The sequence below is a fragment of the Dromaius novaehollandiae genome, chromosome 3 (genome assembly GCF_036370855.1).
Source record: "Dromaius novaehollandiae isolate bDroNov1 chromosome 3, bDroNov1.hap1, whole genome shotgun sequence".
NCBI lineage: Eukaryota > Metazoa > Chordata > Aves > Casuariiformes > Dromaiidae > Dromaius > Dromaius novaehollandiae.
Window position 1 is genome coordinate 71,992,943 of NC_088100.1, and position 12,517 is coordinate 72,005,459.

At 39.8% G+C, this 12,517-nt stretch overlaps 1 protein-coding gene across 2 annotated transcripts in view; it reads right to left on the reverse strand.

Annotated features, from left to right (window-relative positions):
- The window catches only part of PPP1R14C (protein phosphatase 1 regulatory inhibitor subunit 14C), a 55,222-nt gene that overhangs the window by 3,170 nt on the left and 39,535 nt on the right, over positions 1-12,517 (reverse strand). The window contains exons 2-4 of one of the 2 annotated variants that reach the window (XM_064509162.1): positions 9,463-9,546; positions 8,065-8,097; positions 1,469-1,517 (exon numbers count right to left, since the gene is read on the reverse strand). In XM_064509162.1, the coding sequence (XP_064365232.1) occupies positions 1,503-1,517; positions 8,065-8,097; positions 9,463-9,546 (132 nt within the window). In that variant the 3' untranslated portion in view covers positions 1,469-1,502. The remainder of the gene's footprint in view (positions 1-1,468; positions 1,518-8,064; positions 8,098-9,462; positions 9,547-12,517) is intronic. The other variant, XM_064509161.1, reaches the window with a different exon arrangement.

Below are 12,517 nucleotides of genomic sequence, written 5' to 3' on the forward strand. Positions count from 1 at the left end.
AATTAGTATTGTATCACAGACTGCATAAACTATTTCAACATCTCTTCCAACAAAAAGCTATATCCCCATCCTAGAACATCAGATTAAGACAAAAGGGGGGTAAAGGTTTGGAATTCTGTTCTTCAGTCTTCTGTTAAAGCTACAAATACTCTACCCGCCCTTTGCCCACCATTTAGGGGGTAACACGACATTGCAAGTAGAAACTGGCCAACTGCTTCACAGAACAGGAAGCAAAAGAGGTTTCAGGAAGGAGCATCTGCAGAATTGACAGGGAAATCCATGGGTATTATTCTGATTGTATCCTGTCAGCATATCTTCATTTGGAAGGCAATTTCACCATTTGTTTGCCCATGTTCTCCCATACCTAAAAGAAATTTGCACTAGGCTTCTTTTCAATATGATATGCAACCAAGGGTCGGATGATTTTCAATAGGAGATAACAGCTGGAACCAGTAAGGGTCAGGACAGATGTGAGAGGAGAGCAGAAAAAGAAAATTTGCTATAAATTAAAAAGGGTAAGGTGGGAGGCGACTTCTTTCCCTCATTCTTTGAAGTGGCACCACAAGCACCTTCTTTTGCAAAACAAGATATTTACTTGAAACTTCCCATATTAAGGACATCTAAAAACTTCTTAGTGCTGCCATCAGAGCATCAAAATAAACAAAGCAGTTTGGGGGCAACTCCCTAACTAGATCTGAAGTAAGCGAGGCTGTTCTTAAGGAAGGGGAAGGAAGTCGCATTCACCTGAAGAAGTTAAAAATGTTTCACTCCTCAGGAATTGTTTTAGTTGCAATATGCGATTGCAGTACTGAGCAGTAAAACTCAACAAAAACATTTTGTATGTGGCAGACATTTCACATAATGCAGTAGTGCTACTGTATGCACCCCATAGGTGTGCAAATCAGAGCACTGGTTGAGTACATTTCTGATTTGCTTTAAGCATCATTTTGCATTTGATGCTTGCATTAAGCCTGCAGTTGTTAATACAATTGCGCTCTGGTGCTTGTGCCCTTTCTTGTTACTCTTCTGCAGCTCCCCGTCAAGGAAAGGCAGCTTTTTAGAAAAGGTGCACATTTTTCCTCTGAGAGGCAGAAAGGAAGACTTCATGGCGTTTTAATAAGCCTCCACTTTATAACTGACTCAGCTTTATGACACATAGTGATACCCATTGGTTTTTTTAAACATCACTCAGAAAGAGCAGTTTTTATTCCTTGTGGACATTTGAGTTGAAGCTTAATAGAAGGCTTAATATCCACATCTATCCACCTCTATCTCAGCCCCATACACAAAAGTCATTTTATACACAGACCATTTTCTTGAAATCCTCTCTAGGAGACAGATTGAAGTTAAGCACCATGCATATGAAATCGGATCATGTATCAAAATAAATGAAAAGTAATTCTGTAATGCAGTCTGGGTTATCTACTTCTTAATACCTGTTTAATTCTCACACTTGGAAAACACTTACCAATAATTCAGTTAAAGATTCAAGAGCTTACAAATTATTCCTTGGAGGGCTACAAACAGAAATATAGAGGGCACACATTTATTTTTAATAAAAGAAAAATTGAGTATCATTGGTTAATGAAAAAAGCAAAAATTTACACAAATGCAGTTTCAATTCTTTTACAGGTTTTCTGCAAGGAGGCCACCTTTAAATACAGTTTTGTTACAAGTATGGAGACTCCTGTTAATTTATAATACAAGATTATTGTTTCTAGATCACATGTCCTTTTAATTCTAAAGGCAAATTTAAATGAGAGAGAGAGAGAAACTAAATCTATAGTTCATTTGAACTCATTTATATTCAGCCTTAGGCATTTGTCTTCTCCCTTCTCTAATGCTTTCCCTAGAATCAAAGGCATTCACTTCAGCTAAAGCATTCTTCTAATGCAGAATAAAAAAAATAAAGAAGGCAAACAAAGGTGAAATGATAATTCAGCAAAGGGGAGGAAATCACTTCACCTCTTTGCTTTGGAGGTGTGATTCATTGTTTTGATGAGGTCATTTGACAGACAATGAATTCCAGGCTTCTTATTCAAGTCTTCCAATTAATTCTGGAGACTAATTAGACTCTGTCTCTCCAGATTTCTCTCCCACAAACAGAACACGTGTAATAGGAGTAGTTCTTAAACTGAAATGTAGAGTTTCTAGTGTTCCTGCTTCACCAGAGCGTGAAATGAATCCTAAACCAGCTTTCCTCCACAGCTCTACTTCCCAGCAGCCAAGTCAAAAATCAAGATAGACATCTCCTGGAGAAAGCCTGATGGGTTGGATGCAATCAAGTCAACCTGGAGACTACTCCACACAACTACTTGGAGAAGAAACTGAACAACAGCTCCCAAATGCCATCAGTATTGGGGTGGGGAGGGGAGATGGAAGCCTCCTTCCAAACACCTTCCCTTCCCCAGGCTCAAACCTTAAGCTGATCATAGGGGAAGAAGGGAACTGATGAGGCACAGATGTGTCACAAGAAAGGGGCCAGAAGCTGCCTTCTCTCAGCAAGAACTGGTAGGGCATCTCTGCAACCTCTCAATCACGTTGGCGCGGCCTCTCCAGCCTGGCCACCACCCCAGTAGTCACATCTTCTTGCACTCTGTGCTGCCAGGGGAGAACTACGCACAGCAACCGAGCTTCCCAACATGCCCTGGGCAAGGCATTGGCCAAATACCACAAAGCTTAGCCATGGTCAAGACATCGACTTCAGTTACCCTCCAATTCAGTAACATGTAAACAGGCATGGTTTATTCTTGTCAAATTGCTGGGTTTTTCCTCCATGCTTATAGTATTGCTATGAGTACTTATAAGATGTATTCCTGAGTACTTATAGAAATGAAAACATGCAAGTTTAATTCTCTCCAACACTGCAGTAAAATATAGGACAGATCTCAGCAGGCATACAAACAGTTTTAGTTCACTGAATTCAGAGTGGTCAAATGCATGAAAAAGAAACCATGTTTTTTTGTTTGCTTGCTTTTAGAAATGCCTCTTTCTGCACTTTTTTTTCATATGCATGTTTCTTTACTTAACTTTTTTCTTTACAAATGGCCTATTTGATTTAAAGTCATATGGACAAATAATACAGTTACTGTGGCTTAAAAATTTATCACCCATCAGCTGAGCTACATTAAACGTCTAGGTGCTTCTAGGCTCCTCCAGATGTAATGCAGTATATTGCACTAAGGTTTTAAGACAAGTGAGGCTGGCTAAAGAAATGACATATCTTTAGTTACTACTGCTTAGAAAGGGTATCTTAAGTATTACTGCCTTGTGATTATATTAAAATCAAATAGTAACATGAACTTGAAAGAATTCATAACATAGCATGACCAAAAAAAGATACGATCAAAAGTTTAGAGGTTCCATTTCAAAGGATTGAGCTTTCTATTCATGTCTGCATGCTAAATACATACATTATGTGAAGACATACCCAAAATAGTTTTAAAACCACTGTGCTTGGACCACTCTAGAAAGATGCCTCACAAGCCTGTCATTTGCTCCAATTAGGAATAAAACTTCGGGAAACATATAGTTAGGGAAAGGCATCTCTCTCCCTTACTCCAGTTGAAGTGTTAAAAGCTCCTGAAATATTCTAGCCTCTGAAGTAACCCTGCGTACGCCAGAGACTTAAATCTCTGGCTCAAATTCTTTAGAGAATATGCACAGCAATTTAACATAGAGTGTTTGGACATCATATTGAAAATTGTTATTAATTATAAGTTCCAAGTAAAAGAACTACCTTTTATGACCCAGGTGATGCTACTTGGTCTCCATTTTTTCCCATTTTGCACTGAATGGAGAAATACACTAACAAGATGGTCTGAATAGATTTAACCCTGCCTGCTTGAGCGGAAGAGACCTCTAACCCATTTGCCTGAAACTTTGTATATTTCTATGAGAAAAGAAAGAAGTAAAGAAACCCCAAACCTGATTTATCTGGTGCTCTTCAAAGACTAGTTTTCTGCAGGCATTGTATAGTTCAACCACGTCTTTCAAAGACAGCATACATACAAATTGCCTATTCACTGGATTTCTCTCTTGTAGTAGTTTACAAGTCTCATGCCATTTCACCTATTGCTTTGGCAGTCCCTCTAGCAGAAGCTCTAATCCAGATCCATCACAAGTATTTCAGATTTTCTTCAAGGGCCAGTTTTCAAATGGGTGGACTTATTACCAATAGCAGAAATGTAATAACACAGATGTAGTCAGCCTCCTTCAAAGTACATGTCTTAATAAAACCTCATTTATTTCATGACCACAACGGTCCTCTTACTCTAAATAAGAGTTTATTGTCAAAATTCAAAACTCTATTGTCCTGACTAGCAACTATATTTAAATTTGTTACATTTATCAGTGACATGAGACTCCGATTCCCTGTGGCTTATGTGAAGAGTGTCCAGCAGACAGACAGAACTGTGGCAGCCACTCGACGGAACTCGGGGTGGGATTTTCCACAGGGGCCAGGTGGCATAGAGGGAATCACTGGCTGCTCTGGTGATGCAGGTGACACAGGAGGAAAACCACAGAAGTTTGGATCTGAGAGTTGTTTATGCCACTCATTTTCCAGACAGGACCTAACATACCCTTTGAGTTTATGCAGCCCTAAAAATGAAGTGTTGTCCTCTTACACCAAGTCCTGGCTCCTGTCAAGAATAGATGACATGTACTTTTGAGCTATATATGATAGTAACAGAAGAGAGAAGAGGAAAGAGAGACAATGTAAACTGGCTGAAGAATACTTCTAACATCGTTTAATTTTGTATCAAGGCCATGATTACATACAAAAGCTTTGTCCACGTCTGAGATCCCAGTGAGGTTTGCAACTTGTACCCAAAGCCTATGCTTTGGGTCAAGCAGCTGCTCAATTTCTCTTCCTTCAGCAAGTGCAACTTAACTACACCATGCAAGGAGATAGTGACTCAAGTAAAAAATACAAAGTATATATACATGAGTCACATATTGCAGTGATTAACACCAACAAGACTATATACTTTACAGTTTGCAAGCTAACAAATGCATCTCTTAGCCACTGTTTTTTGATTATTATGTTTGTAGAAACAGCCAAGTTGGCAAGTTATGCCCAGAAATTATTTTCACTGTCTGGCACATTTTACAAAGCTAACTTTTAATACTGAATGACGTCAGTCACGCTGTGCATCAATCTTGATTAGCAGATCAAAATTTTGATTTAAGGATCATTAATTTAAACTCGATATTATCCAAAAATCATACTAACTGTGTGCATTTTCCCGATTAAACTTTATAGCTCTGTTCGGGTAAACTAAGGTACTCCTTACAACAAGGTTACCACTTTAAACAAGTTTACATACAAATTAAAACAACAGCAATAGCTGCTACCTTAGAAAAGCTTTTAAAAGTTTTAGAACACATTTAAGAGCCTGGCTATATTTCACTTAGAAGAAAGATTTCCCAGTAGTTCCTCATAAGTTACTGTCAGCTACTATCTTTAGCCAATTTATTACAGAGGCTAAGAATAGATATTCTAAATTCCTGCCACCTGTCAAGTGATCTGGATAATTCTGTTTCTTCTGATGGAAAATCAATGTAGACTACATGCACAAAGCAACTCCTCAGTCTTTTCTCAACCTTCAGACTAAGTAAAACTGACTGAAGATATCCCATCCACAAAAAATATATTCATATAAGATTTATTCATTTAAGAGCTTCAAGTTACTGAGCTTTCTGTCTGTAGTAGTTTTCCTTATTTCTGAATAGTGGAGACATCATACTACATAATTTTTCCCCAGTTTGAATTTAGGAGTACAACCTTTTTCAAACTGTAGAACTCTTGATGCTAAAATCTCTGGCATACTCAAGGTCAGGAGAAATTCCATTGACTCACAACCATTCTCCACAAATCTTCTGGAAATCCTTTCACAAACCAATTAGCTAAGTAGTTTTGAATGGTCTGAAAATTGGAAAGGATCACAAATTTTCTAGAAGAGGTATCTATCCACATAGAGCAAGTTTAAGCCTCATCAGAGAGAGACTTTTATTGGTCCACAGATGACAAGTTAAAAATACTGTTTTTAAGTGACCTAAGTTAGCAGTCATGTGGTGTTACTGGACTTACCATGCTACAGATGAGGAAGAAAAGCTGCTGTTGTGAAGACAGTTATGGGAAATAACTCCCAATTTGGCAACTAGCCTCCTAGCAGACTGGATTAAACACTTTTCTCAACTGGGCTATCTCAAAAGATTGTCCATGAAGATGGATATTCTGCCCAGATAGAGGAGCTGCTTCCATTCCATCAGTAGAGGATTAAAGAGCCAAGTCAGAAGTTCAGTATTAAAATCTCACCCTGACCCTACTACCCTGAGGACAGTTTAGCACCAACACACATATTCAGGATGTTCTTTCATAACTGCCATGCCAACTCACTTTACTTGCGCTGCACAAAGATGTCCTGCAGGTCTATAAATAAGCGTTCTAGTGGAACTCTAGCAAAAGTCACTATCATCTGTCATGAACCCCCATTAGAGCTCTGACATTTGTCCCTGTGTGAAGTGTCAAACTTCAGAGCTAGAAAAATAATAATTCTTATTACATGCTCAGAGAAGGAGGAAGAATGGTAATCATTTGATCCTCTGCCTACCCCATCCTCCTTCAGGTAACAAAGGCTGTAAGAGGTTAGCACATGAATGGCTGCTAAAGTCCTGGTAACTTGTTCCTACCACTTGCTCACAACCTCAACTTTCTTCCACTATGTTCTGACATGAACCATGTCAGCCTCCAGGTCATTCAGACCTGTGTTATAAGGAACAACTAAGGTTCAACAGCACTTGCTGCAAAAGGTGGACAGGAGTCAACTGTAGTGCAGCCTTACTACAGTGAGACATCTGAAGAGTTGATTTTTTGGCTTGACATCTCCATATCAGGAGGTGTGCGTTACCTACTAGAAAGAAACCAAGGAAGAGCAGAGAACAAGCTATACAGGTACTGCCATGTAAGCCATTCTGGGTCAATTCCCTGTACTGTCAAAAAGTTATTACCAGCAACTGCAATAGCAATTACTGGAGGACTTTCCAAAACTACTATGAGAATCAATAAAAATGGAAAGGTCCCAAAGATGTCCATCTAACCACAACGGTGGTTCTCCCTGACAGTCTGACTGTCTTTAAGCCCAAGTAGTTTAAGTAGCTCCAGCTACAGACATTACAGCACTGCTTGTTCTGGAAGAAGAACCAAGCTATGCGCAGCCTTGTTTCAAAAAGCAAAACCTGACTCCTAGTCAGCCCCAACTGAAAGATTACTAACCAAGGGAGTCCTATACGCCATCCAGTCTATTAAATGTTACACCGTGGCCGCTGATCGGAAGGCACTGACTTTGTAAATTGAACCAAGACATTGACCAATAACTTAGACTTTGTCACCTGCTTTATTACTCTAGCTATTGCACTTGGCTTTTTTTTTTAATGAGTCTAAGTTTTTGTTACAATACTTACTCTTCCTAGTAAATACCCATCACTATGAGAAGTAGGTCATGTTGGCACTGTACATGTTAAGGGACATTCAAGTTGAAAGTTGAGTACTTTTAACTAAATACTGCTAGCTCAGGTTGTCTCACTGTTGTATTAAGTCCATTCATAAAGAGAGTTAGCTGAGCTGTGTATTTGCTTAACGATTCCCAGAATAAACAAGTTTATTGCCAAAGATAAAATTACATGGCTTCACAGTGAAGAGCATCCAACACATCAAGCTGAAATTTCATGCAAATATAGTAGGGCCTTTTTTTAACCATGTGATGAAAATTGTGTTGAGTTCCCTTGTACCTTGATAGCTTTAAGCATCATTAAAGTCAGTCAGGACATTATAGAACAAAACACTGATATTTCAGTTGGAATGATAAGCAGTCCCCCCAAAGGGCCTGATCCTAGTCAAATGACAGACATTAATATTCCCAAGAAATAAAGCCCCAAACCCCTCATCTCCCCATGAATATTCTTATATTTACTTTAGCATAAGCAAAAAAAAGTTACTTTAGCTTGAGCATAGATACATTTTCCACAGATAAACAGTATTTAAGAAAAGTCATTTTTTACCTCTGTTGGTTTGTAGCAATCTACAAGAGCTTCCTAGAAGTAAAACATGAAAGCATCAGTTTAAATACAGAGTAACAGTGAACTCACACAAATTTACAGTATGAAACCTGGCAAGGGAGTGGGAAAGGAGAAAAGGAGCAAGAACCACAAATCACTGGATGAAGCTGCTACCAAACACTGAGTGTCATAGCAGATCACCTCTGTTCCCTAGGTGGATCAGAACAACTTATGACAGAGAGAAATAATAGCTGCTTCCTCCAAGCTGGAAGGTACAAAATCCCTCTCTCCCAGAAGACTGACTGGGGAGAGGAGAATCCAAGATCATTTCTCTCAGCAATACACATGTGAAAGGTAGCTTTCTGCAGCAGCACCACAGTATTTGTAATGCAGAAATACTGACATTAGCTAGGTCAGGCACTCCCAGCAGGGCAGTTGCAGCAGCTAGTTTGAGCAGAAGCAGCAAAGCTATGTAAACAGCTTGGGGCATGCCCCGCGTGCCTGTAGCCGCGCAACAGGCACTGAGAAAAGGGTGTCAATATGCACTGCAGTCAGATGCAACTGCAACACTGGTGTGTCCCAGCACCAAGTCAGTGATCTCCTAAGAGAGAACTGAGGTGCAAACCACTGCTTGGGAACTAGTCTCCATCCTTCTGTACATCTGAAACCATTACAGATGGAGAGCCTTGTATTGTTTTTATATACATCTCAACAAAGACAATTTCATCTCTCTTCCATTCCCTCTCATTCTTCCATTCATCAGCCTTGACCTTCAGCCGGATTCAGGGAATTAGAGGGTAGGAATTGTATAATTTCTGCAGACAGGTTCTGAATTTCCCTCCTAATTCCTGTTGCTGACCATCTTGATCCTTTCCTCACACTTTTATATGGGTTACACCAAGATAACTTGATGGGTTCCAGCTACTAGCTGGTATAGCTAGAGAAAAAAAAGTTTTCAGTGTCCTGAAGAAAAGGAGGGATTTCTGGTCTATATATACACGCACATATATTTCTGCTGCTGTAGTAAATCAGAAGAACTAATTATCTGGTCGTCATAACTGATTCTCAGCCACATAATTTTTCTATGTATGTTCTTTATTATATACAAAAGACAAAACACATGGAGGAAGAATGAGGTCTTTCTAACCTGTCTCAGTGTATCTTCCTATATTACTAGATTTTTTGAACTTTTGTTTCCTCCTGTTATCATCTATCTTCCAGAAATTTCTTATCCTAAGAGATTTTGATTACCTTCATACAGTGCACTAGATTATGCCATACTCAGAACTAGGATCCTCTCAGTTCTAATACTACTCTCATAGCAGACCTAATCAAAACTAAGATACGGGCCCAGACATTAATTCAGCCCCACACAGATTTAATATGAGCAAATAGTTTTACCTGTAATTTGAGAGCTCTCTCCTCTTCATTGGCTGCATCAAGAAGGTCATCAATGTCAATTTCTACATCTGGCATCTCTTCTTCCTGAAAAGGGAAAATTCCCATTTAGTGCATAGAGATATCTCTTAGCTAACCTCAAAAGCTGATCTGGCAGTCTAGTGATAGCATACATCTGCCAGGGCTTGGAGAAGTAGGAAATCAGTAAGAGAAGGACATGTATGATTCCTTTCTCTAAGGCCAGCAGCAGGCCAGGCCTCAGTCACGTAGGAGGTGACAGCTCTCAAGCAACCCTTCCCTCAAGTCAGGGAGCTGCGTTACTAATCCATGACTAGCAGCACAAGTCTGCTATTCTCAAAGTACTGGGCAAGAAGACAAAGAGAGGAGAAGAGGTCAGGGAACGGGATGCAAACATAAACTGCAGCAAGCTAGGCAATTGCTTTGAAAACACTCTTGATTGGACTGCTCATTTTGTTACACTATGGATGATCTCCCTTCCTAAAAGTTGGCTTATAAGGGTGATACATTTCCCCTATCAGAAGAACTCAGATTTCCAGTGCCTATACTGAGGCAAGAAATCTAATGCATAGAGGATTGTTTTTACTTAGTTTTTTTTTTTTCTTTTTACCTTCTCCATCAATATACTCGTCCTTTTGCACCACCAGCAAATCAGGCATGTTTCCTGAGACAGAGCAGCAATTTACACATTTTGAAGCATCCCTGAGTACATTGTTCATGGATATCACTGCTTATTGCATTTGCATATATGCAAAAAAAAAAATTCTGCTGGCCATTTTTGCATTTTCTAACCATAACAGACACTTCAAAATGGTAAAGACAGGTTCAAAACTCTGTAGCTTCAGAACCTCCCTGCACACACAAGCACTCTACTCTCAAACTCTCCACCATGCTGAGTCCCACTCTCGCAGATTATCTCAGTGTCACAGACACCCAGCTCCTCCATCTCCCTGCTCTCACCAAACCAACACACTGACAATCTGAGTCTGTCCCCTCTCATCTCCCACAAGCATGGCAGCCTGACCTGTCCCCAGCATCCAGGTCACTGCTACCTCTGTACCACCTTGGCATTTCCTGAATGAGGAGAGGGACCTGGAAGTGTCCAAAGGGGAGGATGGATTTGAGAGTCACAGGGAAGCATCCTGGGGCTGAAGACCACTATCTATAGCAGAGGCTGCCTCCTTATACCCCACAGACACTTTTCAAGATCCTTAAGAGGCATTTTGACAAAACTGTGATTTTCGAAAATTTAGTAATTTTGAAATAATTTAGCAGCTCTAATAGCAAGCATCACAAGTATTACTAGACATACTCCTCTACTGTTTAAAAATAGAGTCCAAACATTAGTAATGAAGTTATTTGCTCAGTTAGCAAGTTCACTCTTTTTCAACATGCATTTTAGTCAGAAGTGTAGGCATTTGCTAAGATGAATCATAAAAATATTAGTTACTGAAAGATATTAGGGAGTTTTCTAATCTAATGCTATAGACTTTAACAATTTATAAAGAACAGGGAAAAGGGAAGAGAAAAGAAAGATCCCGAGTCTTCCATGGACTAGAAAGCTATTCAGTAAAAGCAGTCAGAACTATAGGGGATAAAGATTGTTCCACAGTAGTTTCTTTTAAAGGTGCTTACTATCTCAACCCTACACTAATTCACATATCACACTAAGAACCAGAAATTGGCTAAATAGACCGTACACCTCTTGAACGTGTTATCTAAGCAGCTCCTTATAAACACTGGTAATGGAGTATTTGGAGTTACCATTAACACTGTAAACATTCATCAAAATACACTTCCACCAAACTGCGTAAATGCTGATCGGGTATCTGTCATCACTCAGAAGTGCTGTTCAGCACATTGATTATTTTGTCAGATACACAGTTTGAACTCTTGCATGCCAGAGCATCACATGCATTCTGGCAAGCTTAAAAAATGATGTAGAAAGGTAACAGTGAGAGGGAAATCCCTAGAACATAAATAAAGCTTTATTGTGATCACATTTCATTGACAGCTGAGAGCTCCTGAAAGGTCTGACAAGTACCAGTTACGTGGAAGAAAATCTCCTTTCTATGCCTCTCCACTTTATCTTGTTCAGCTTTCTCCTACACCTTCAAGGTCCATTCAAGTTCCTGCACAGGGCAAGGTGCAGATATGGTAGAGTTTACATCCTCAGATCTTCAGATGTCCGTTGATAATGCCAAGGAATCTCACCAAGTCTGTCTTTGAAGTGCTTGCACTTGCAGCATAAAAGACAGAATTCAGCCTGAATCTCTTCTCCCTAGGCACATACTTCACTGTACCATCTTTAGTTACATTACCACATTACTTCTTGCCTGTATGAACGGCAGGGTTCAAACCCAGAGCTTTCTAATCCACAACTCAGATCTATTAAGCTGAGCTAGAAAACTGGCCATATGAGTGAGGAGCTGATCATGATCCCAGAGATTTTTTTCCGCTGATAACAGTAATGCAGTATTGCGCTCCTCGTTACACACAAGACAGCAAAGCCTGCAGACCTGACAGATTCTTTGCTGCCAGTAGTAGTTAATAGATCCGGGTCTTTTTCTTGATCTCTGGGAAAGCCTCAGTAGTCTATCACCAGCCCAGGCAGGACACATCCCACAAAAAGGGAACATATACTTCCTAGTTGTTTCAACAAAAATCTTCATGTATGCAATGGACTGCATTTTCAGAATTAGAAGATACTTCAGGTCAACATTCAGGCAACCTAGATTCAGCAAACGAAGAGTAATACCTTATCTAAAAGTCCTGCCCAACATGTCCAGATGGTAGGTATTTTTGATTACATAGATAGATGACATTCCAACCCTTTTTTTTTTTTAAGTAAGTCATTAAGTGCTGTTTTGGCCAGCGACACAGTAATACACTTGAACCTCACAACTCTCCTTCCACCCTAGGCAGCAGCAGCCTCAACCTCTAGCTCCTCAGTAGCTCTTCCAGCTGAGCTTCCCAGGACCCCCAGCGTACCTCCCAGCTGCTTACTCACGGTGAGACTCCCATATCCTTCCCCATTCTG